Source organism: Scyliorhinus torazame, chromosome 6 (genome assembly GCF_047496885.1).
Source record: "Scyliorhinus torazame isolate Kashiwa2021f chromosome 6, sScyTor2.1, whole genome shotgun sequence".
Lineage (NCBI taxonomy): Eukaryota > Metazoa > Chordata > Chondrichthyes > Carcharhiniformes > Scyliorhinidae > Scyliorhinus > Scyliorhinus torazame.
In genome coordinates this window covers 29,233,628-29,259,299 of record NC_092712.1, presented here as the reverse complement: position 1 = coordinate 29,259,299, position 25,672 = coordinate 29,233,628, and the positions used below count along the sequence as shown (strand labels likewise).

General features: G+C 48.7%; 1 protein-coding gene across 4 annotated transcripts in view; it reads left to right on the top strand.

Moving 5' to 3' along the window:
* plcd1a (phospholipase C, delta 1a) overlaps window positions 1-23,882 on the top strand; it is a 155,393-nt gene extending 131,511 nt beyond the window's left edge. For all 4 annotated transcript variants that reach the window (XM_072508065.1, XM_072508067.1, XM_072508064.1 and 1 more), the window contains 8 exons: window positions 1,238-1,390; window positions 6,870-7,016; window positions 8,498-8,654; window positions 18,365-18,481; window positions 18,666-18,844; window positions 19,921-20,056; window positions 21,045-21,194; window positions 23,235-23,882. In XM_072508065.1, coding sequence (XP_072364166.1) covers window positions 1,238-1,390; window positions 6,870-7,016; window positions 8,498-8,654; window positions 18,365-18,481; window positions 18,666-18,844; window positions 19,921-20,056; window positions 21,045-21,194; window positions 23,235-23,317 — 1,122 coding nt within the window. In that variant the 3' untranslated portion in view covers window positions 23,318-23,882. The remainder of the gene's footprint in view (window positions 1-1,237; window positions 1,391-6,869; window positions 7,017-8,497; window positions 8,655-18,364; window positions 18,482-18,665; window positions 18,845-19,920; window positions 20,057-21,044; window positions 21,195-23,234) is intronic.
* The last annotated feature ends 1,790 nt before the right edge of the window (window positions 23,883-25,672 follow it).

The window sequence follows — 25,672 nt, the reverse complement described above, 5'->3', positions numbered from 1 at the left end:
AGTATCAGTTGTTGCTGCTCCCTCTCGTGTCCACGATCTCGTTTCCTTTGGAAAGCATCTAAGCTATTTTGTTCGACCACTTCCTGTGGCGGCGAGTTCCACACTCTGGCCACTCTTGCCAGGACTGACCTCGCTCCTCGTTCCCCCGATGGATTTATTGAAGACCGCCTTGTGACCCAGGCCTCTGTCTTTGGACACTCCCACAAGTGGAAACGTTCACTCGACATCGACCCTGCCCAGCCCGTTCGGGATTTTCCAAACCTCTTCATTTTTCTAAAAAGAAAACAGCCCAGTCTGTTCAGTCTTTGCTGGTAGCTGCCGTATTTCGGTTGCGAGACCATCGCCGTAAATCATTTTTTCCGTCCACATTCTCCTGGGTTCCCGACTCCCTGTCGCAGTGAGGACTCCCGGAGCTGTGCACCATGGTCTGTTAGCACAGAATGCATTTTGCACAGCGCCAACACTTTTAGCACTGCTGCCTCACTGGGTGGCACAGTGGTTAGCACTGCTGCCTCACGGGAGTGACACAGTGGTTTAGCACTGCTGCCTCACGGAGTGGCATAGTGGTTAGCACTGCTGCCTCACAGGAGTGACACAGTGGTTAGCACTGCTGCCTCACTGGAGTGACACAGTGGTTTAGCACTGCTGCCTCACTGGGGGTGGCACAATGGGTAGCACTGCTGCCTCACGGAGTGGCACAGTGGTTAGCACTGCTGCCTCACAGGGATGGCACAGTGGTTAGCACTGCTGCCTCACAGGGATGGCACTGTGATTAGCACTGCTGTATCTTATAGATGGTACACACGGCTGCCATTGTTCGTCGGTGGTGGAGGGTTTGAATGTTTGTGGGAGGGGGTTGCAATCGAGCACTATTGGGTAAAGAAGATTTGCCTGAATTTTCTATTGGATTTATCAGAGACTATCATTTATTTATGGCCTCTAACTTTGGTTTCCTCTGTAAGGTTAAACATCTTCGCTATGTCCACGCTATCGAGCCCTTTCATGAACTCAAGGCCTCTATTAGGTCATCCCTAATCAAACCTTGATGATCGATTGGGGTTTAATCACTTTGATATCAATGCTTTCCACACATAGAGCAAGGCCTCCATCAAAGGTGGCCAATTATGTCGACTCCACTCTTGGCCTCCTGTTTGCAGTATTGCCCTGTTCCTAACTCCTTGTTGTAGGCCGAAGCCTGTTCACTGTAGTGACGACGTGTTGTGATGTTTGTTCCCAGGCCTCTCCCTATCCCGTCATCCTGTCCCTGGAGAATCACTGCAGCATCGAGCAGCAGGTTGTCATGGCCCAGCACATGAAGAGCATCCTTGGAGACATGCTGCTCACCAGCACAATTGACGGCAAAGCCCCGACCAACTTCCCCTCACCTGAGGTAAGGAGCAGCGCACCACAGGGCGGGAGCGGTTGTACAGCCATGATGGTATTGAACGGCGGAACAGGCAGTAGGAGCGGAATAGTCTACGCCTGCCCCTATTTCAAGTGCTCATGCACTCTTCCGTTACTGCAAATGTGATCTCATCCTAAAAAGGATAGGTCAGGGTGCTTCGTAAATAATGAAAGGCTCGAAACAGTGGATGCAAAGAGACTTGTAACTCCAGGCGAAGTAAACCATAGGCGGCACAGTGGTTAGCACCGCTGCCTCACAGCAGCAGGGACCCGAATTCTATTCCGGCCTCGGGTGACTGTCTTGTGTGGAGTTTGCACTTTCTCCCCGTGTCTGTGTGGGTTTCCTCCGGGTGCTCACCCAGTCTCTTCCCACAGTCCAAAGATGTGCAGGTTAGGTTGGCCATGCTAAATTGTCCCTTAGCGTCCAGGGATGTGCAGATTAGGTTCTGGATTACGGGGATAGGTTCGGGTGGACGGGGGAGTGGATAAGGGTCGGGGGCTCTTTCGAAGGGTCGGTGCAAACTCGGTGGGCCAAATGGCCAATCCACCTAGCCTGCACATCTTTGGGTTGTGGGGGCGAAACTCACGCAAACACGGGGAGAATGTGCAAACTCCACACGGCCAGTGACCCAGAGTCGGGATCGAACCTGGGACCACGGCGCCGTGAGGCAGCAGTGCTAACCCACTGCCCCACCGTGCTGCCCGTCAGGATGCTCAAAATCATGAGAGGTCTGGACAGAGTAGGAAGAGAGAAGCTTCCCACTCGTGAAAGGATCAAGAAGAAGAGGGCACAGATTAAAACTAATACGGAAAAGTGGTGAAAGTGCCGTGAGGAATTCTTTTCCCCGCAGCGGGTTAGAGTCTGGAACGCACTGTCTGAGAGTGTGGTGGAGGCAGGTTCCATCGAAGCTTTCAAAAAGGAATGTTATCTGAAAGGGGAGAATGTGCTGGGTTACGGGGAGAAGACAGGAGACTGGCACTCAGTTAATTGTTCACCCGGAGAGCTGGAACAGACACAATGGGCAGAATGGCCCCTTTTCTGTGCGGTAACGATTCTACGACCTAGAGGACTAATATACAAGGGGGTAGAGGTCATACGTCAGCTGTACAAAGCACCCGTTAGACCACACCAGGAGTATTGTGAGCAAATCACGGCACCGCGCCGTGGTAAGGATAAATTGGCGTTTGAGAGAGCAGTGTAGATTTACCAGAATGGACCCTCACGGATTGAATCGTGAGGAGTGATTGCACAAACTAACTTTGTGCTCCCTGGAATTGAGAAGGTGAAGGGATGTTTGATTGACATGTTCCAAATATTGCGGGGAACAGATTGGGTCGATAACAAGGAACTCTTTCCACTATTACACCCGGAAAGGGAACTGGAAATCAATGGGTGGGGGCAGGTTTCAAGTTGGTTTTGAAGACCTTTGCAGTCCAATAGCTTGCCAGTAACTCTCCGCCAGCTGGTCTCGCAGGCAGACTTGTAAGAAGGAAGGACATTGGAGTGCGACCCCAGATCGGCTGTAGTGAGGGCAACTAAAGCAAAGCTCATTAAATACTTCAGCATGGTTTGGGTGGAAGAACCCTTGTGCAAGAACTACAGCGTGACAACTGGCGTTTACATAGTGCCTTTAACAGAATAAAATACCCCAAAGTGTTTCACAGGACGGGTACCAGGCAGAAGCTGACAAGGAGATGTTTCAGGTCGAGTGACCAAAATCACGGTCAAAAAGAGGTTGGCTTGAAGGAGTCTTTGGTGATACAAAGTTAGGCGGCATTGTAGACGGTCTAGATGACAGCATAACATTGCAAGGGGATATTGACAAACCAGGTGAATGGGCAAAATTGTGACAGATGGAATTCAATGTAAGCAAGTGTGAGGTCATCCATTTGGACCAAAAAAGGACAGAGCAGAGTGCTTTCTAAATGGAAAGAGGTTAGGGACAGCGGATGTCGAAAGATATTTCGGGATTCAGGTGCATCGATCCTTAAAATTCCAGGAACAAGTGCAGAAAATAATCAGAAAGGCTAATGGAATGCTAACCTTTATATTTAGAGGATTGGAGTATAATGACACGGGGGTTATGCTGCAGCTTTACAAAATCCAGGTTAGGCCCCACTTGGAGTCACTGTGAGCAGTTCTGGGCCCCAGACCTGAGGAAGGATAGTTTGGCCTTGAAGGGAGTGCAATGTAGATTTACAAAAATGATACCTGGACTTACAGGGGTTAAGTTACGTGGAGGAAGGGCAGCACGGTGGTGCCGTGGTTAGCCCTGCTGCCTCTTTATTATTGTCACAAGTAGGCTTACATTAACCCTGCAATGAAGTTACTGTGAAAAGCCCCTAGTCGCCACATTCCGGCGCCTGTTCGGGTACACAGAGGGAGAATTCAGAATATCCAATTCACCTAACAGCACGTCTTTCGCGACTTTGTGGGATGAAATTGGAGCACCCGGAGGAAACCCACGCAGACGCGGGGAGAACGTGCAGACTCCGCACAGACAGTCACCTAAGACTGGAATCGAACCCGAGACCCTGGCGCTGTGAAGCAACAGTGCTAACCACTGTGCTAACGTGCCACAAACAAATAAATAAGTAAACAGAGTTACGTGGAGAGATTACACAAATTCGGCCTGTTTTCGCTGGAATTTTGAATGTCCAGGGATGATCTGATCGAAGTATTCAAGATATTAGCAGGAAACGACAGGGTTGATAAAGATAAATTGTTTCCACTGGTTGGAGATTCTAAAACTGGGGGGCACAGTCTAAACATGAGGGCCAGGTCGTTGAGGAGAGATGGGGGGGAAGAACGTCTTCACTCAAAGGGTGGTAGAGGTTTGGAACTCTCTCCCACACACAGCAGTTGAAATTAGAACAGTTAATTTTGAATCTGAGACAGGTAGATTTTGTGAAGCAAAGATATTAAGGGACATGGGCCAGAAGCGGGTGTATGGAGTTAGGTCACAGATCAGCCATGATCTCAACGAATGGCGGGACAGGCTCGAGGGGATGAATGGCCTACTCCCGGCAGTCGAGGCATAGATACGGGCAGCACGGTATCACAGTGGTTAGCACAGTTGCTTCACAGCTCTAGGGTCCCAGGTTCCATTCCCCGCTGGGTCACTGTCTGTGCGGAGTCTGCACATTCTCCCCGTGTCTGCGTGGGTTTCCTCCGGGTGCTCCAGTTTCCTCCCACGGTCCAAAGACGGGCAGGTTAGGTGGATTGGCCATGATAAATTGCCCTTAGTGTCCAAAAAGGTTCAGGTGGGGTTACGGGGATAGGATGGAGGTGTGGGCCTAGGGCGGGTGCTCTTTCCAAGGGCCAGTGCAGACTCGATGGGCCAAATGGCCTCCTTCTACACTGTAAATTCTATGAGATGGAGAATTCCAGACCTTCGGACCATGGAGACGGAAGGCATGTCGACCAGTTGTGGGGTGGTAGAAATTGGAAAAGTGCGAGAGGGCAGAACTGGAGGAGCGCAGCTGCCTCAGAGGGTGGCGGGGGCTGGAGGAGATTACGGACAACAGGAGGAGAGGGGGGAGGGGCGATGGGCGAATGGGGCTTAGCGCGTGTTAGGACCCCAGAAGATGCTGAGCTGATTCGAGGCCTGCATCACTTGACGAAGCCTCAGTCCGATGAGCTGTATTGTGTCACCGACGGCCGCTCCTTGTTTGGTTGGCAGGAGGAATTTTGGGAAATTCTGCTTGTCGCAAATCAAGGGGCTGTGCGGCGACAGCTTTTCACCAAAACAAGAGGGTGTTTCACAGCAAGAGAACGGAGCAATTTAGCAGCTGGGGGCGGTTGTTGCTGCGTGAAGAGGTCATGCCACCAGTCTTGGGCTCCCACTTAACTGGAGCACAAAGAGGGCTTGTTCCATCCAACACAAGTTTATTTTTTTGTAGGATGCTGGTCAAGTAATTTAATTCAGCAATCCGCCCTCCCAGTAATTCAGTGATAAATGTACAGCACGCGTTTGAACCATACTGGCAGATCACTACTTCCACCCAACCTGTATGGAGGGAGCTGATCACAATCGGCCGCTGGTGGAAATGCTACGAGTAATTTGCAGTTCCACCTCCTGCTTGGTGGGAGAAAATGGAGCCAGGAGCCATGTGGTACCAAATTCTGACAACGAGGGTGGCACAGTGGTTTGCACTGCTGCTTCACAGCGCCAGGGTCCCAGGTTCGATTCCCGGCTTGGGTCACTGTCTGTGCGGAGTCTGCACGTTCTCCCCGTGTCTGCGTGGGTTTCCTCCGGGTGCTCCGGTTTCCTCCCTCAGTCCAAAGATGTGCGGGTTAGGTGGATTGGCCGTGCTAAATTACCCCTCCGTGTCCAGGGATGTGCAGGTTACATTATGGAGTTACGGGGAAAGGGTGAGGACATGGGTAGAGTGTGCTTTCGAAAGGTCGGTGCAGACTTGATGGGCCAAATCGCCTCATCCTGCACTGTAGAGTTTCTATGACTATAATAAACTTTATCTTTATTAATGTCACAAGTAGGCTTACATTAACCCTGCAATGAAGTTACTGTGAAAAGCCCCTCGTCGCCACATTCCGGCGCCTATTCGGGTACACACGGGGAATTCAGAATGTCCAATTCACTGAACAACGCGTCTTTCGGGACTTGTGGGAGGAAACCGGAGCACCCGGAGGAAACCCACACACACACACACAAGGAGGGCTTGCAGACTCCACGCAGACCGTGGCCCAAGCCGGGAATCGTGCCTGGGACCCTGGAGCTGTGAAGCAACAGTGAGACACTGGGGAGGGGACCAAAGTAGTAAGAAGCCTTTAGCACCTTGGGGTGCTCCACTTGGGATAACTCCACTTCAGTTTTACACGGAGGCAGTAAAACTGTGGTGTGTAAGGAGGCAGCCTGATGGTATTGGTCCATGAGCTATATGCCCCTTTTTCCCAGGGTACCTCAGGCCTACAATTGAGAAGGTCCCTGTGGTGCCGTTCCCCGAGTGTGATCAAGGAAGGAATGGTCATTAGCGACGAGGGGTAAGTGAGGTGAGCCAGTTGTAGCGTGCAGGTGGACACGGCCGATTGTCCACCTCCTTGAGTCGGAGCATTCAAAGCTCACGGTGTCTCCTGGCAACACAATATGGTCACTGATGCCTGCTTGGTGAATGTTTTTAGAGTAACGTCAGTGGATTGTAGGTTGCTGCGAGTGTTAAAGACGAGGCAAAACCACCAATCCTGTGGACAGGAGCAGAGATGGCCGTACACGCGTCCTGTCGCACATCAGCCCCCCTAAATATGGCGGCTGCTATCCTGTTCCTGTCGCCATCACACAACTGCACATGAGGGGCGTTGGCAGCAAATGCAACCGTTCGAGATAGGAGTGGGCCCACCGTCATATTTTGGAGAAGGGGGGGGGGGGCTGTGGGGGGGAATTCAGTATAAGAGATACCTCCTGTACATTTAGTAATTGTTTCTTGATGTGGTGGATTATTCGCAGCAACTGAAGGGGAAAATCCTGGTGAAGGGAAAGAGGCTGAATCGCCTCGAGGGTAACCAGGAGGCAGACGAGAACGACGAGGTGTCTGATGAGGACGAGGCAGCTGAAGGGGACAATGAAGATGAGAAAAAGGAAGTTAAAGTAAAGGTGGGTAATCCCTACTCCCCTCCCCCCCCCTCCACTTCTTTACATCTTCCTTTCCTTCCATCCCTCCCCTCTCTCTTTCCATCCCTCGGCCTCTGCATCACATATTGCCCTCACTCTTACCCCATTCCTTGCTCCATCCCTCACTCTCTCCTGCTCAGAGAAACAAAGAAAATAGAAGCAGGAGGAGGCCATTCGGCCCTTCGAGCCTGCTCCGCCATCCATTATGATCATGGCTGTTCATCAAGTTCAATACCCTGATCCTGCCCCAACCCCAAAATCCCTTTAGCCCCAAGAGCTGTATCTAATTCAATGGTAATAACAGTTCACATGACAAAACGAGCAGAGGGATGGGAATATCTGTCTGGATAACGGGAAAGAGCTCCGTGATTGGGAGAGAATTGTCACAGGTGTGAGTGAGACACGAGAAGCTGCCCGATGCAAACATTTGGCCTGCAGACATCACTAGAGTTTAGAAAAAAAAAATTTAGAGTACCCAATTATTTTTTCAATTAAGGGTCAATTTAGCGTGGCCAATCCACCTATCCTGCACATCTTTTGGGTTGTGGGGGTGAAACCCACGCAGACACGGGGAGAATGTGCAAACTCCACACGGACAGGGCAGGGATTCGAACCCGGGTCCTCAGCGCCGTAGGCAACAATGCTCGCCACTGTGCCACCGTGCTGTCCCTGACATCACTGGAGTTAAGGGACGCCCTTCAGAGTTTGAGGCTGAGGTACAGAGGGAACTTCACTCTGTCCAATCAAACACGCCCCGGGGCAGATACAGCACCAGGTTAGGTACAGAGCTTCACTTTGTTTGGCGAGAGAGGTCAAGGACTTTGTCATTGAATCCTATGATTTCACTAACGTATTCTTAAATGGCTCCAGAGTTTTTGCCTCCAGTTTCTAGTCCAGATAGTAACTACTGTTGTTGCATACAGAAATGTTCCCCCGTGTCAACCTGGACTTGCCTCTTGCCAGCTTGCACTGACTTGTGGGTTAATTAAAGACTTGGGGTCTCCTCATCGATCACCTCTCTTCAAAACAGAAGAGTGGTAGACGTTTGGAGCACCGAAGGTGGCGGTTTGGCCCATCCTCCCCATGCCAGCCCTTTTAAACGGGCTACCTAATTAATGCCCCTACCCTCACTCCCCTGCTCGATTTCCATAACCCTGTACATTATCCCTTTCCAAGTATTTATCCCAGTTCCCCATTGAAAGTTTCCACCAGCTTGCTGCTCGGGTAAAAAAAAGAATTCTCACCTCGAATATCTCCGAGATATCTCGGGTCGTGGTAGGGCGTCATGCAGTCTTGCTAACTGTGGGGTTGGGCATGGGATTAAGGCTGGGGCCTTTCTTCCTGACTTGGTGCCAGCCAGGACACCATTCGCCCACCTCGCCAAGCGCAGATTTCGCTGATACAACTATATTTGAGACACCCTGCACCTTTAACTCTCATGGCTAAATGCCTGTTTACTGCAGAGCGGGAAGATAAAGTTGGCCAAAGATCTCTCGGACCTTGTCATCTACTGCAGGAGTGTCCACTTCAACGGGTTTGAAGACGCCGCGCACAAACAGGTCTTCTACGAGATGTCATCCTTTGTAGAAAACAAGTTCAATAAACTGACACAGGAAACGGGTAAGTCGAGCACAAGAAATAGTAGCTGGTGTAGACCATTCAACCCTTCATACGACCATGAGGTATAGGAGCAGAATTGGCCCATTCCGCCCATTGAGTCTTCTCTGCCATTCGAGCATGGCTGACATGTTCCCCATCCCCCATTCTGCTGCCTACTCCCTGTAACCCTGATCCCCTTATTAACCAAGAACACCAGATTTGTGCTTGAGGAGCTGTTATCTATAGGATTATTCCAAGCTTGCTCCACCATTTCATCATGGCTGATCTTCAGTTCCTCGCACTCCCCCATATTTCTCGATTCTCTTATTGCCCAAAAAATTGACTGATCTCTGTCTCGAATGCGCTCGAGGCCTGAGCTCCCACTGATCTCTGGGCGAGAAATTCCCAAGGTTCACAATCCCAAGAGGAGACATTTCTCCTTCTCTGTCATTAGTGACCGACCCCATACCCTGAGACTGTGCCCTCCCCTGTGTTCCAGTTTCCCCAGCCTGGGCAAACACCCTCTCAGTATCTATGCTTGTCGAGCCCCTTAAGAATGTTACGTATGACAATGAGGTCTTGTGCCATTCTTCTCCGAGGTGCGGAGAATCGGCGTCAGGCAGATCAGAATGCAACTCCTCTCTCCAAAGTTTCTCCACAACTGCCTCTCTCCACAGCATCTCAGAATTTCTCTCTACCTTCCTTGGCTCCACTCAGGAATTTCCCCAAGCTGAAAAACAAATGCTCGCTGCAGGCCGCTAAGCACTTTAACTCCACAGGGACAGCCCCAGTCAAACCACAGTCCATTAGCCTGGACTGAAAAACACATTCCTTTGTCAATCTCACCTTCTGGCTGCTTTATAAAAAAAAAAAAGCCCCAGGGCCTGCAAAACAGAAATATTTAAAAAATATGACCATTGCAGTCAAACACACTCTAACCGCAGGCTTTTAACCGTTAAATTGCCCAATACTTAGAATCCGATGTTCCTAAAGTCTTCCAGTCGTCACAATTCTTGTCAGGAAGTTGCTCATCCCTGGAACCGTTCTCGTGAATCTTGTCTGCAGTCGTCTCTAAGGTCTTCACATCGGTCCTAAAATGGTCGCCGAGCTGGGAGGGGCCTAGTGCTGGCCGAGCCAGCGAAGCCCATTGCTCTTTCATAAAAAAATACTGTAACTGAATCCAAACGAGAGTTTTATAAAGATTCATCGTAGCTTTTGTACTTTTTACCCTGATTTATAAATCCCAGGACCTAGAATGCTTTATCAATGACTTTCAACCTGTCCCATTGCCTCCCATTCCTGCTCCCGGGTCCCGCTGCTCCTGAACCACTTTTAGAATTGTAACCTTTATTTTATATTTTATTTGTATGTTGCCTTTGGATACTGGTGAGGGCGATGGTTCCTCGGGGTAGTGCAGCCAGAGCTAACTATGGTTAATAGAGATTGACGAGTCCATAGTTGGGGGACCGGCAGGCGCTCCCGCGGAAACAAACGTGACTCCAGAGCGATGTGTTGCTTCCCTGACGCCAAGGTCAAAGATATCACGGAGTGGCTGCAGATATCCTTCTGGGGCAAGGTAAACAGCCAATGGTTGTGGTCCACACTGGTACCAACGATATAGGTATCAGCAGTTAAGAAGGCAAATGCAATGTTAGCATTCATGTCGAGAGGGCTAGAATATAAGAGCAGGGATGTACTTCTGACGCTGTATAAGGCTCTGGTCAGACCCCATAATAATAATCTTTATTGTCACAAGTAGGCTTACATTAACACTGCAATGAAGTTACTGTGAAAAGCCCCTAGTCGCCACATTCCGGCGCCTGTTCGGGTACACTGAGGGAGAATTCAGAATGTCCAAATTACCTAGCAGCACGTCTTTCGGGACTTGGGGGAGGAAACCAGAGTGTGGGATCTGACCAGAGCCTTACACAGCCTCAGAAGTACATCCCTGCTCTTGTATTCTAGCCCTCTCGACATGAATGGTAACATTGCATTTGCCTTCTTAACTGCCGACTGAACCTGCACATTAACCGTCAGGGAATCTTGAACAATGACTCCCAAGTCCCTTTGTGCTTCTGATTTCCTAAGCATTTCCCCATTTAGAAAATAGTCTATGCCTAGATTCCTCCTTCCAAAGTGCATAACCTCACACTTATCCACATTGTATTTCATTTGCCACTTCATTGCCCACTCTCCTAGCCTGTCCAAGTCCTTCTGCAGCCCCCTTGCTTCCTCAATACTACCTGTCCCTCTACAGATCTTTGTATCATCTGCAAACGTAGCAACAGTTCCTTCTTCCAAATCATTAATGTATATTGTGATAAGTTGTAGTCTCAGCACAGACCCCTGAGGTACACCACTAGTCACCGGCTGCCATCCTGAAAAAGACCCTTTTATCCCACTCTTCTGCCAGTCAGCCAATCCTCTATCCATGCCAGGATCTTGCCCTTAACACCATGGGCTCTTAACGTATTTAACAGTCTCCTATACGGCACCTTGTCAAAGGCCTTCTGGAAATCTAAATAAATCACGTCCACTGGTTCTCCTTTGTCTAACTTCCTTGTTACCTCCTCACAGAACTCTAACAGATTTGTCAGACATGACCGCCCCTTGACGAACCTGCGTGGGTTTCACCCCACAGCCCAAAAGCTACGCAGGGTGGGTGAATTGGCCACACTAAATTGCCCCTCCAATGGAAAAAAATAATTGGGTACTCTAAATTTAATTTTGAAAAACATTTCTGAGACATTGGGACTGATTCTGGGGCAGGTAGGTCCTGTATAAACTGGAAGGGTTATTAACCGAATATCCTCGCAGTGAGATTTGTTAGTGCTGTTGGGGAGAGTTCAAAACAGCTTGTTTGCGGCGGGAGGCTGTGGAAGCAAATACGTTAACGGAGTTCAAAAGGCATCTTGACAAACACATGGATCGGATGGGTTTAGATTGATACGGCACAAGGAAGTGCTGAGGGTTTTGGCCAAGTCTGGTACAGGCTTGGAGGGCCGAAGGGCCTGTTCCTGTGCTGTATTGGTCTTTGTTCTTGCATTTAGGAGGAACAGGAGGTGGTGTTGAGCTGGTAATAAGGGATATGATCAGAACATTAATTAGTAAGGGAGGATCTCTGATTGGGAAAAAAAAATGTCAAATCTGTTTGGGTGGAGCTAATAAATGACACGAGGCAGCGAACATTGGGAGGAGTTGTTTATAAACCACCAAACAGTAGTGGTGGTGGTGTGGGACATGGTATTAATCAGGCGATGAGAGAAGCGAGGAGCATGGGTAATACAATAATCATGGATAACTTCAATCTGCATTTAGACTCCCCTAACGGGGGAGAGGGGAGGAGGGGGGGGGTTTGGAGAGTGTTGTGAATGGTTTTCTAGAGCAGTAGGTTGAGGACCCGACTAGAGAAGAGGCTATTTTAGATCTAGTGTTGTGTCATGATAAGGGGCTAATTCTTGTAACAGAGCCCTTTATCATAGAATTTACAGTGCAGAAGGAGGCCATTCGGCCCATCGAGTCTGCACCGGCTCTTGGAAAGAGCACCCTACCCAATGTCAACACCTCCACCCTATCCCCATAACCCAGTAACCCCACCCAACACTAAGGGCAATTTTGGGCACTAAGGGTATTTTAGCATGGCCAATCCACCTAACCTGCACATCTTTGGACTGTGGGAGGAAACCGGAGCACCCGGAGGAAACTCACGCACACACGGGAAGGATGTGCAGACTCGGCACAGACAGTCACCCAAGCCAGGATCGAACCTGGGACCCTGGAGCTGTGAAGCAATTGTGCTATCCACAATGCTACCGTGCTTTCGGGATGAGTGACCATAAAATGCTGGAATTTTGCATTGTTTGGAAAATGAGGTAGTTCAATTTGAAGCCAGGGTGTTAAATTTGAGCCAAGGAAATTATGAACTTCTGAGGGGAAAATTGGCTAGGTGGATTGGGGAGAAGGTGTGATGGTACACAGGCAATGGAAAGTCTTTAAAGAATTATTACAGATTTTACAGCAACTGTCTGGTTGCTTCAAGGCACAAAACCCTCCAAAGAAATCAGTCATTCGTGGCTAACAAAGAAAGTTGGGGATTGAATAAGATTAAAAGAAAGTTGCCAGTGGTAAAGCAGAGGATTGGGAGGATTTCAGATTCAACAAAGGAGGACCAAGAAACTGGTTAAGAAAGGGAGAATATGAATGTAAGAAATTGCCATATTTAATATTTTTCGGGTTTTGCAATAATGTTATTAAAACCTAGGTTAAAATGCATACAGCCAGAGGGGGTGATTCTCCGAGCCCGCGCCGGGCTGGAGAATCGGCGTGACCACGCCACGCCACCCCGACGGCGGCGCGCGATTCTCCGAGGTGCGGAGAATCGGCGCCATTTGCGCCGGCGCAGCACCGGCCGCGGGCCGCTGGAATCGGCGGGGCCACCAGTTCTCCAGTCCACATGGGCCGCGTGGCCGCGCAGATACGACAGTGTCCCACCGGCACCGTTCACCCCTGGTCGCTGCCGACGGGAACTCTGCGCGAACGGTCAGAGGGCAGCCTGTGGGGGGAGGGGGGGCTCCGTCCCCGGGGGGGGGGTCTCCGATGGGGTCTGGCCCGCGATCGGGGCCCACCGATCGGCGGGCTGGCCTCTCACCCTCTCTGCGCGGCGGACCCCTGAACCTCAACGCCTGTTGAGTCGTGACCAGCGGCTGAAGACGTCCCCCGCGCATGCGCGGGTTGGTGGGGTGCCCATTTGCCGCCGGGAAGGGAGGCTGGAGAGGCCAGAATCGGTCGTCCCCGTGCCCGTTTCGCGCCGTCGTGAAGACTTGGGCTCCATTTGTTCCAATTAAGGGTCAATTTCAGATGGCCAATTCACCTACTCTGCACATCTTTTTGGGTTGTGGGGGTGAGACCCACGCAGACACACGGAGAATGTGCAAACTCCACAGTGACCCATGGTTGGGATCAAACCTGGGTCCTCAGCACTGAGGCAGCGGTGCTAACCACTGCGCCACCCTGCCACCCCTTTACACATTACCCTAACCTGGTTAAGGTGAGGACATTACCCTAAACTGGTTAATGTGAGCACATTATCCTTCGCTGGTTAATGTGAGGATATTGCCCGAACCAGGTTACTGTAAGGACATTATCCTAACCTGGTTAATGTGAGGACGTTACCCGAATCTGGTTAATGTGAAGACGTTACCCGAATCTGGTCAATGTGGGGACGTTACTCTAACCTGGTCAATGTGAGGACGTTACTCTAACCTGGTCAATGTGAGGACGTTACTCTATCCTGGTCGATGTGAGGACGTTACTCTAACCTGGTCAATGTGAGGACGTTACTCTAACCTGGTCAATGTGCGGTTGTTACTCTAACCTGGTCAATGTGAGGACGTTACTCTAACCTGGTCGATGTGAGGACGTTACTCTAACCTGGTCAATGTGAGGTTGTTACTCTAACCTGGTCAATGTGAGGACGTTACTCTAACCTGGTCAATGTGAGGACGTTACTCTAACCTGGTCAATGTGAGGTTGTTACTCTATCCTGGTCGATGTGAAGACGTTACTCTAACCTGGTCAATGTGAGGTCGTTACTCTAACCTGGTCAATGTGAGGTCGTTACTCTAACCTGGTTACTGTAAGGACATTATCCTAATCTGTTCAATGTGCGGTTGTTACTCTAACCTGGTCAATGTGAGGACGTTACTCTAACCTGGTCAATGTGAGGACGTTACTCTAACCTGGTCAATGTGAGGTCGTTACTCTAACCTGGTCAATGTGAGGTCGTTACTCTAACCTGGTCAATGTGAGGTTTTTACTCTAACCTGGTCAATGTGCGGTTGTTACTCTAACCTGGTCAATGTGAGGTTGTTACTCTAACCTGGTTACTGTGGGGACGTTACTCTAACCTGGTCAATGTGAGGTTTTTACTCTAACCTGGTCAATGTGAGGACGTTACTCTAACCTGGTCGATGTGAGGTTTTTACTCTAACCTGGTCAATGTGAGGTTGTTACTCTAACCTGGTTAATGTGAGGACGTAACTCTAACCTGGTCAATGTGAGGACGTTACTCTAACCTGGTCGATGTGAGGACGTTACTCTAACCTGGTTACTGTGAGGTCGTTACTCTAACCTGGTCAATGTGAGGACGTTACTCTAACCTGGTTAATGTGAGGTTTTTACTCTAACCTGGTCAATGTGAGGTCGTTACTCTAACCTGGTCAATGTGAGGACGTTACTCTAACCTGGTTAATGTGAGGTTTTTACTCTAACCTGGTCAATGTGAGGTCGTTACTCTAACCTGGTCAATGTGAGGACGTTACTCTAACCTGGTCAATGTGAGGTCGTTACTCTAACCTGGTCAATGTGAGGACGTTACTCTAACCTGGTTAATGTGAGGACGTTACTCTAACCTGGTTAATGTGAGGTCATTACTCTAACCTGGTCAATGTGAGGACGTTACTCTAACCTGGTCAATGTGAGGTTGTTACTCTAACCTGGTCAATGTGAGGACGTTACTCTAACCTGGTCAATGTGAGGTCATTACTCTAACCTGGTCAATGTGAGGTTGTTACTCTAACCTGGTCAATGTGAGGACGTTACTCTAACCTGGTTAATGTGAGGTTGTTACTCTAACCTGGTTACTGGAGGTCGTTACTCTAACCTGGTCAATGTGAGGACGTTACTCTAACCTGGTTAATGTGAGGTCGTTACTCTAACCTGGTCAATGTGAGGACGTTACTCTAACCTGGTTAATGTGAGGTTTTTACTCTAACCTGGTCAATGTGAGGTCGTTACTCTAACCTGGTCAATGTGAGGACGTTACTCTAACCTGGTCAATGTGAGGTCATTACTCTAACCTGGTCAATGTGAGGTTGTTACTCTAACCTGGTCAATGTGAGGACGTTACTCTAACCTGGTTAATGTGAGGTCGTTACTCTAACCTGGTTAATGTGGGGACGTTACTCTAACCTGGTCAATGTGAGGTTGTTACTCTAACCTGGTCAATGTGAGGACGTTACTCTAACCTGGTCAATGTGAGGTCATTACTCTAACCTGGTCAATGTGAGGTTGTTACTCTAACCTGGTCAATGTGAGGACGTTACTCTAACCTGGTTAATGTGAGGTTGTTACTCTAACCTGGTTACTGGAGGTCGTTACTCTAACCTGGTCAATGTGAGGACGTTACTCTAACCTGGTTAATGTGAGGTCGTTACTCTAACCTGGTCAATGTGAGGACGTTACTCTAACCTGGTTAATGTGAGGTTTTTACTCTAACCTGGTCAATGTGAGGTCGTTACTCTAACCTGGTTAATGTGAGGACGTTACTCTAACCTGGTTAATGTGAGGTTGTTACTCTAACCTGGTCAATGTGAGGTCGTTACTCTAACCTGGTTAATGTGAGGTCATTACTCTAACCTGGTCAATGTGAGGTTGTTACTCTAACCTGGTCAATGTGAGGACGTTACTCTAACCTGGTCAATGTGAGGCCGTTACTCTAACCTGGTTAATGTGAGGTTGTTACTCTAACCTGGTTAATGTGGGGATGTTACTCTAACCTGGTTAATGTGAGGTCATTACTCTAACCTGGTCAATGTGAGGTTGTTCCTCTAACCTGGTCAATGTGAGGACATTACTCTAACCTGGTCAATGTGAGGTCGTTACTCTAACCTGGTTAATGTGAGGTCATTACTCTAACCTGGTCAATGTGAGGTTGTTACTCTAACCTGGTCAATGTGAGGTCGTTACTCTAACCTGGTTAATGTGAGGTCATTACTCTAACCTGGTCAATGTGAGGACGTTACTCTAACCTGGTCAATGTGAGGCCGTTACTCTAACCTGGTTAATGTGGGGATGTTACTCTAACCTGGTTAATGTGAGGTCATTACTCTAACCTGGTCAATGTGAGGACGTTACTCTAACCTGGTCAATGTGAGGTCGTTACTCTAACCTGGTTAATGTGAGGTCATTACGCTAACCTGGCCAATGTGAGGACGTTACTCTAACCTGGTTAATGTGAGGTCGTTACTCTAACCTGGTTAATGTGGGGACGTTACTCTAACCTGGTCAATGTGAGGTTGTTACTCTAACCTGGTCAATGTGAGGACGTTACTCTAACCTGGTCAATGTGAGGTCATTACTCTAACCTGGTTAATGTGAGGTCATTACTCTAACCTGGTCAATGTGAGGACGTTACTCTAACCTGGTTAATGTGAGGTCGTTACTCTAACCTGGTTAATGTGGGGACGTTACTCTAACCTGGTCAATGTGAGGTTGTTACTCTAACCTGGTCAATGTGAGGACGTTACTCTAACCTGGTTAATGTGAGGTCGTTACTCTAACCTGGTTACTGTGAGGTCGTTACTCTAACCTGGTCAATGTGAGGACGTTACTGTAACCTGGTTAATGTGAGGTCGTTACTCTAACCTGGTCAATGTGAGGACGTTACTCTAACCTGGTTAATGTGAGGTTTTTACTCTAACCTGGTCAATGTGAGGTCGTTACTCTAACCTGGTCAATGTGAGGTCGTTACTCTAACCTTGTTAATGTGAGGACGTTACTCTAACCTGGTCAATGTGAGGTCGTTACTCTAACCTGGTCAATGTGAGGACGTTACTCTAACCTGGTCAATGTGAGGTTGTTACTCTAACCTGGTTAATGTGAGGTCATTACTCTAACCTGGTCAATGTGAGGACGTTACTCTATCCTGGTTAATGTGAGGACGTTACTCTATCCTGGTTAATGTGAGGACGTTACTCTATCCTGGTTAATGTGAGGACGTTACTCTAACCTGGTCAATGTGACGACGTTACTCTAACCTGGTCAATGTGAGGACGTTACTCTAACCTGGTCAATGTGCGGTTGTTACTCTAACCTGGTCAATGTGAGGACGTTACTCCAACCTGGTCAATGTGAGGTTTTTACTCTAACCTGGTCAATGTGAGGACGTTACTCTAACCTGGTCAATGTGAGCTCGTTACTCTAACCTGGTTACTGTGAGGACGTTACTCTAACCTGGTCAATGTGGGGACGTTACTCTAACCTGGTTACTGTGAGGTCGTTACTCTAACCTGGTCAATGTGAGGACGTTACTCTAACCTGGTCAATGTGAGGTTTTTACTCTAACCTGGTCAATGTGAGGACGTTACTCTAACCTGGTCAATGTGGGGACGTTACTCTAACCTGGTTACTGTGAGGTCGTTACTCTAACCTGGTCAATGTGAGGACGTTACTCTAACCTGGTCAATGTGAGGTTTTTACTCTAACCTGGTTAATGTGAGGACGTTACTCTAACCTGGTCAATGTGAGGACGTTACTCTAACCTGGTCAATGTGAGGTTTTTACTCTAACCTGGTTAATGTGGGGACGTTACTCTAACCTGGTCAATGTGAGGACGTTACTCTAACCTGGCCAATGTGAGGACGTTACTCTAACCTGGTCAATGTGAGGTTTTTACTCTAACCTGGTTAATGTGAGGACGTTACTCTAACCTGGTCAATGTGAGGTTGTTACTCTAACCTGGTCAATGTGAGGACGTTACTCTAACCTGGTCAATGTGAGGACGTTACTCTATCCTGGTTAATGTGAGCACATTATCCTAATCTGGTCAAAGTGAGGCTGTACCTGGTCAATGTGAGGACGTTACTCTAACCTGGTTAATGTGAGGATGTTACAGTTTACGCGAGAATGTTACTCTAACCTGGTTAAATGTTAACAAGCTGTGTTTTCCCCAGCCAAGCCGTTTGTTGAGCTCAACTCTCGTCAACTGAGCAGGATTTACCCAGCGGGTTTACGAACAGATTCCTCCAACTACAGTCCAATTGATATGTGGAATACCGGCTGTCAAATTGGTAAGGCAATTGGATATAGTACATGTGTTCAAAACAGCTGCTGTTATATCTGCTGAAGATGAAATAGATGATTAAACATTTCTCTCGCTCCTCCCCTTTCTCTCGCTCCTCCCCTTTCTCTCGCTCCTCCCCGCTCTATCTCCCCCCCCCCCACTTCCTCTCGTTCCCAACATACATACTGCAGTGGCCCTAAACTTCCAGACCCCAGGACAGGAGAGGGACCTCAACCAGGGGAAATTTCTGGATAATGGTTTCTCTGGTTATAATCTGAAGCCCAAGTTCTTGAGAGAGAAGAAGATAAGCTTCGATCCGAAGAATGTTGAAAGGGGTGTTTGGCTAAACCGAAAGAAGCTGCACGTGATGGTGAGAGAGCGCGGGACTTTGATTTAACCCTTTGAACGTGACGTGACTGGGCACAGCAGCCATTGCACTATCTATCACCAATGTGCGTCTGGGATTGTCATGCCGTTACCACGGGTGCACAGACAGCCATCTCTAGCTTGCCATGGAGGGATTGATGGGTGCCGTGTTGTCGTAACGTAGTGACCACAATGCTGAAAGACAAGAGTTACGCTGCGGTTTGCGATCTGCAGCTTTGAATCTGTAACCCCAATCCTAAAATGTTGGGCGTTCAATGGCAGCTAGAGATTCGGCCTGTCGTGTTCCCAGTAAGTTGGCAAATTCATTCTCCGCCTTCCCTCACTCAGCAGCATCGATGGCCAAAGAAACTACTGGTAAAATCAGTCACTGGCTGTAGCTCGTAGATGGCAGAGTGGGTATGTTACTGGGGTTTGTAAACCGGAATCCTGGGCTAATGATCTCCAAACTCCACCACGGCAACTGGAGAATTTAAATTCAATGATTTAAATAAAACGTGGATTAAAAGCCTTGCCTTGGCTATGGTGACCGTGGCTGGGGTCTTCCAGCTCCTCCCCTCCCGCTGGCGGGGTTTTCCGTTCCCGCCAAGGCCGACGCGGATTTAAATGGATCGTCGCATCGACAGTGGGGGAAAACCTCCATGACTGGGCCACAAAGCCTCAGTGCACAAAACCACCTGATTGCCGTTTAAAAGCTCATCCGGTCCCCGATTGTCCTCTTGGCGAAAGAAATATGCCATCTTGGAGCATCAGGAACAGGAGTAGAGCATTCGGCCCATCGAACCTGCTCCACCATTCGATGCGCTCATTATCATAGAATTTACAGTGCAGAAGGAGGCCATTCGGCCCATCGAGTCTGCACCGGCTCTTGGAAAAAGCACCCTACCCAAGGTCAACACCTCCACCCTATCCCCATAACCCCCCAAAAATCGAGCTGCTGATGTTAAAACAGATAGCTCTGGAAAAACTCAACAGGTCTGGCAGCAACAGAGGAGAGAGGAACCAAGTTAATGTTTCGACTGTGTGGCCCTCACTCGCACCCCGGTTCCTTCTTTCCCTCAGATTATCTCTGCCCAGCAGCTTCCAAAGTCGAGCAAGATGAAGGTCAAGTCGGTTGTGGATCCCCTCGTGGTGGTGGAGGTGTTTGGAGTCAGTGAAGACAATGACTCGAAAGCAACCGAGCACATTACCAACAACGGTAAGAATGAAGGTCACAATAACTACAGCACAGCTGCATGCAGTGTTGTACTGTCAGAGCCGGATACAGGTTCTATATACAACACTGTACAGTCAGAGCGAAATACAGACCTTTTAATATACATCACTGTACAGTCAGAGCTAAATATAGACCCTTTAAATACAGCACTGCACAATCAGTGCGAAATCCAGATCCTTTATATACAGCGTTGTACAGTCAGAGCTAAATACAGACCCATTATGTACAGTGTTGTATAGTCAGGGTTAAATACAGACCCATTATACACAGTGTTGTACAGTCAGAGATAAATACAGACCCATTATACACAGTGTTGTACAGTCAGAGCTAAATACAGACCCATTATACACAGTGTTGTACAGTCAGGGTTAAATACAGACCCATTATACACAGCGTTGTACAGTCAGAGATAAATACAGACCCATTATACACAGTGTTGTACAGTCAGGGTTAAATACAGACCCATTATACACAGTGTTGTACAGTCAGGGTTAAATACAGACCCATTATACACAGTGTTGTACAGTCAGGGTTAAATACAGATGGGCAGTTATTGCTAATGCTGCACGTTTGGTTAGTTCAGATGGCAGTGGACTGGTGTGGGCCTCAATACCACACAAGAAAAGGCCCTTCGGCCCTCCCATTCTGCCCCGATGATGATGCCTGTCTAAACTAAAGCCTTCTGGAATTCCGGGGTCTGTATCCCTCTCTTCCCATCCGATTCGTCAACATTCCTCTTAAACGTCGCTATCGTACGTGCTGCCACCGCCTGCCCCTGGTGCCACTGACAAATCTTTGTTGTTTTAATGACAATCTGGCAGCTTTGCAATCACTCTTGCAGATCGCAATCCCTTTGGCATTTTACTCATGTGGTTAATTATGAGGCTAATTTCAGATCCTCAGCTGGGAGTGGGATTCGAACCTGTTGCTCCCCTCAGTAACACGGTGGTATGGTTCCTCTTCCTACCAGGGTTCAATCCCATGTGGAACGAAACGTTCAAGTTTGACGTCTCCGTCCCCGAACTGGCTCTCGTTCGATTCATGGTCCAGGATTACGACATGTCGTCTCGGAATGATTTCATTGGACAGTTCACAATGCCCTTCAACAGCCTGAAACTAGGTAACGTACAGAGCGGACCCTCTCTCGCAGAGGCTGGGGGGGGGGGGGGCAGCGCGTAATCCCCCGGCCCCTCTTTTCCCCCCCCCACCTTCCCAAAAACAGCTTCACCTTTGTAGACTCTCTCTGTGCAGGAAGAGTCCATTCAGTCCACTGGGCCTCTGCTGGCCCATTTGACCGAGCGATCCAATTAGTCCCCAGCCAATTTCCCCTAAAGCATGACAATTTTAATTTTTTTTTCCTTTGTCTGTTACTTACCCAATGGAGTCAATGTGGTGGAGCAAGAAACCATTCGGTCCATCGAATCGCATTCGGCACGTTGCTGCCTCTGAGGAGAGAGCAAGCTGCCTCTTGGCTGACCAATCGCTGTGTCGAAGCAAGCTCTCCACTCCCCTGCCGTCTGACTTCCCAGTTTATTGCCTTAAAATAATGGTGTTGCTTCAGTGAAGAGATCTCTCCCTCTCTCTCTCTCTCTCTCTGTTTCCCTTTCTGTTTCTCTCTGTCTCTCCCGTACCAGCCTCCCCGAACAGGCGCCGGAATGTGGCGACTAGGGGCTTTTCACAGTAACTTCATTTGAAGCCTACTTGTGACTATAAGCGATTTTCATTTTCATTTCATGTCTCTTTCTCTCTGTCTCTTTCTTTCTCTGTCTCTTTCTTTCTCTGTCTTTTTCTCTCTGTTTCTCTCTGTCTCTTTCTCTCTGTGTCTCTTTCTCTCTCTCGCTCTCTCTGTCTCTTTCTCTCTCTCTCTCTCTTTCTCTGTCTCTCTCTTACTCTCTCTCTCTCTTACTCTCTCTCTTACTCTCTCTCTCCCTGTCCCTTTCTCCATCTCTGTCTCTTGCTCTCTCTCTTTCTCTCTCTCTCTCTCTCTCAGCTCTTGCTCTCTCTCTCTCATGAACCAGCCAGAGTCTGGACTGGGTAAACCCGCTCGCACCCATTCTTTTCCAATTAGCAGCTTTGCATTTAGACTTTGCAGCTTTCAACGCCCCCCCTCACTCTCCTGGCTGGATGGAGAGAGGTGAACTCCTATTCAGGGGTCCACTGACTCTGACCATCTCTTTTCCCCAAATGTCTAGTCCAGAGTGAGGGGAGACTGGAATGCTGGGATCCAGGGACTCCAGCAGATCAGAAACCCCCTGCGATGCCTTTAATAGTTGTGCGGCCGGTCCCACTGGGGAAATAGCACGTTGATGTCCATTATATTCAAAGGGCCGAATGGCCACCTCGTGGTGCTATTGTATGTTATGGGCGACACGGTAGCACAGTGGTTAGCACGGTTGCTTCACAGAGCCAGGGTCCCACGTTCGTTTCCCGGCATGGGTTTCCTCCGGGTGCTCCGGTTTCCTCCCACAAGTCCCGAAAGACGTGCTTGTTGGGTGAATTGGACATTCTGAATTCTCCCTCTGTGTACCCGAACAGGCGCCGGAATGTGGCGGCTAGGGGCTTTTCACAGTAACTTCATTGCAGTGTTAATGTAAGCCCACTTGTGACTATAAAGATTTTTATTATATTAATTTCATAGAATTTACAGTGCAGAAGGAGGCCATTTGGCCCATCGAGTCTGTACCGTCTCTTGGAAAGAGCACCCTACCCAAACCCACACCTCCACCCTATCCCCATAACCCAGTAACCCCACCTAACCTAACCTAAGGGCAATTTATCACGGCCAATCCACTTAATCTGCACATCTTTGGACTGTGGGAGGAAACCCACGCACACACGGGGAGGATGTGCAGACTCCGCACAGACAGTGACCCAAGCCGGGAATCGAACCTGGGACCCTGGAGCTGTGAAGCAACAGTGCTAACCACTGTGCTCCCGTGCTGCCCAGTTTGCAGAGGGGGGCATTGGAGAGAAGCTGTGAGTGGGAGGCGGAGAGGGGATTGGGTGGGGTAATAAGGAAGGAGATGCGGTAATGGGGGTTTGGGCTGGGTACAAAGGAGAGGGTGACAGAGGGCGCAGGCACCCTAAGCCGTGAGGGCGAGTAAATGTGTTTGATTCTTTCGAGTGGTGACACCATTTTCTTTGTGCGGCATGTCCACAGGTTATCGACAGATCCACCTACTGTCAGAGAACGGACATCACCTCCCCTCTGCATCACTGTTTGTCCACGTCATGATCGAGTAAAACCTTCACCACCTCTGTCTCTGCCATCTTACCGCTGGCTTCCAGACTGAATCAGACATCGCAACTGAATCAGACATCGCAGCTGAATCGGGGGAAGGGGGGGGTGCAGAGAGAGAGAGAGAGAGGTGGGGATGCAAGGGTAGAAAGTAGGAAGGAAAGAAGGGAGAGAGAGTGGAAGAGCAGGATAGGGGAGGGATGGGAGGAGTGGGGGGAGGGATGGGGAGGGGAGAGTTGGGAGATAGAGAAGGGGCAGGCATAGGAGACAGTTTGCACAACACTATCAAAATTCTAGTTTTTTTCCTGAGGGCCCTGGGAGATTTCCTGAGGGCCCTGGGATGCTGCTGCTCATTTCATCCAATACGATTTGTCCTTTTTTTAACCTTTTTTAACCTTTTTGTTGAATCTGCATTTTCCAGTTTAATAATAGTCCACTCAGACAGAGAGTGAGGGCGAGGAAAGATTGTGGTCACTCGTAAAATGTCACCTGATTGGTTGGGGGATATTCTTTGTAATGCACTGTCTAAAAATATCAGTTTTATCAATTTTAATAAAGGAACTCACACTATCGCTTGTCCAACATTTTATTAGAGACCTGTTTTGATATGATTTTATTGTCCCATGTACCGAAGTACAGTGAAAAGTATTTTTCTGCGGCCGAGGGAACGTACACAGTACGTACACAGTAGACAAAAGAATAATCAACAGAGAATACTGACAAATAGTATATCGACAAACAGTGATTGGTTACGGTGCGGAACAAGGGGCCAAACAAAGCAAATACATGAGCAAGAGCAGCATAGGGCGTCGTGAACAGTGTTCCTACAGGGAACAGATCAGTCCGAGGGGGAGTCGTTGAGGAGTCTTGTAGCTGTGGGGAAGAAGCTGTTCCTATGCCTGGATGTGCGGGTCTTCAGACTTCTGTACATTCTGCCTGATGGAAGGGTCTGGAAGAAGGCAAAGCCTGCGTGGGAGGGGTCTCTGATAATGCTGTCTGATTCTGTCTACACCTCCTGCTGCCTCAGGAAGGCAATGTGCGGGTGGCAAGTTTGTGTAAAGCGCTGGGCTGAGTTCACCACACTCTGCAGTTTCTTGCAATCTTGGATCGAGCAGTTACCATACCAAGCTGTGAAGCCGGATAGGATGCTCTCTATGGCGCATCTGTCGATGTTTGTGAGAATCGATGCAGACAGGCCAAATTTCTTTAGCTTCCGCAGGAAGTAGAGACGATGTTGGGCTTTCTTGACTGTTGCATCAACGTGAGTGGACCAGGACAGACTGTTGGTGATGGTGACCCCCAGGAACTTAAAGCTATCAACCATCTCCACTTCGGAGCCATTGATACAGACGGGAGTGTGTGTCGCGCTGCGCTTCCTGAAGTCGATGATCAGTTCCTTGGTCTTTCCAACATTTAGAGAGAGGTTGTCCCCGGTATACCCAGGAACCAAGTGATCTATCTCCCTTGTGTCGTCTGATCCGTTATTGTTTGAGATGCAGCCCACCACAGTCGTATCATCTTGTTATGGGCCAGGGTTACAGAACCCCAAAGTGTATCATGGAGTTCACCTGACCCACAACTTTTACTAGATTGTGGTATGGGGAGCACACGGCCCACTCTACAGGTGTGGCACAGCAGAAATGGAAAAGTAATTTTTAAAGCAAAACAATGTTTATTCTATGACCTCAAGTTAACCTTTTTAAAACATACAGTGAACATCTTAGCAACCATTAATTCAAATACAACCCCCAAAGACCACAACAACTAAGTAATCCTTTAAGCTTTCCTTTTAACATCCATAAGACTTAAAACACCTTTTAACAGAAGCACATCAGGTTAAAGTCACTACTGAGAACAGTTATTAGTTTTAAATCACCAAAGGGTCGATTTACATTCTTTAGATTACAGAGAGAGTCTCTAATACACCTTCTGGCTGTAACTGCAGCTATCCAGCTAACAAAACAAAACGAAAACACACCCTGCAGCAAACTGCCTAAAATAAAAGTAAAAAGCTGACAGACCCCAGCTCCACCCACACTCTGACATTAAGAAATGGGTGTTTAAGGTACTCTCACATGACAACCTGTATAGATATCATCTTATGTCTGTAGAGCAGTTACTCTCGTAATGTGTGCACAGCAAGATCCCACAACAGCAGTGTGAGAATGGCCAGGTTATCCAGCTGTTAGTCATCTTGGCTGAGGGATCATTATTGGCCAGGACACGGGGGAGAACTCCGATCCTCTTCTTCGAAACAGTGTTATGGGGCACAATTCCTCCTCCCCATGCTCGATCCTCTGCAACGCCGGCAGGAAGATGCACTGCCCCCAAACACGTCTGGACCAACACAGCGACCCTGA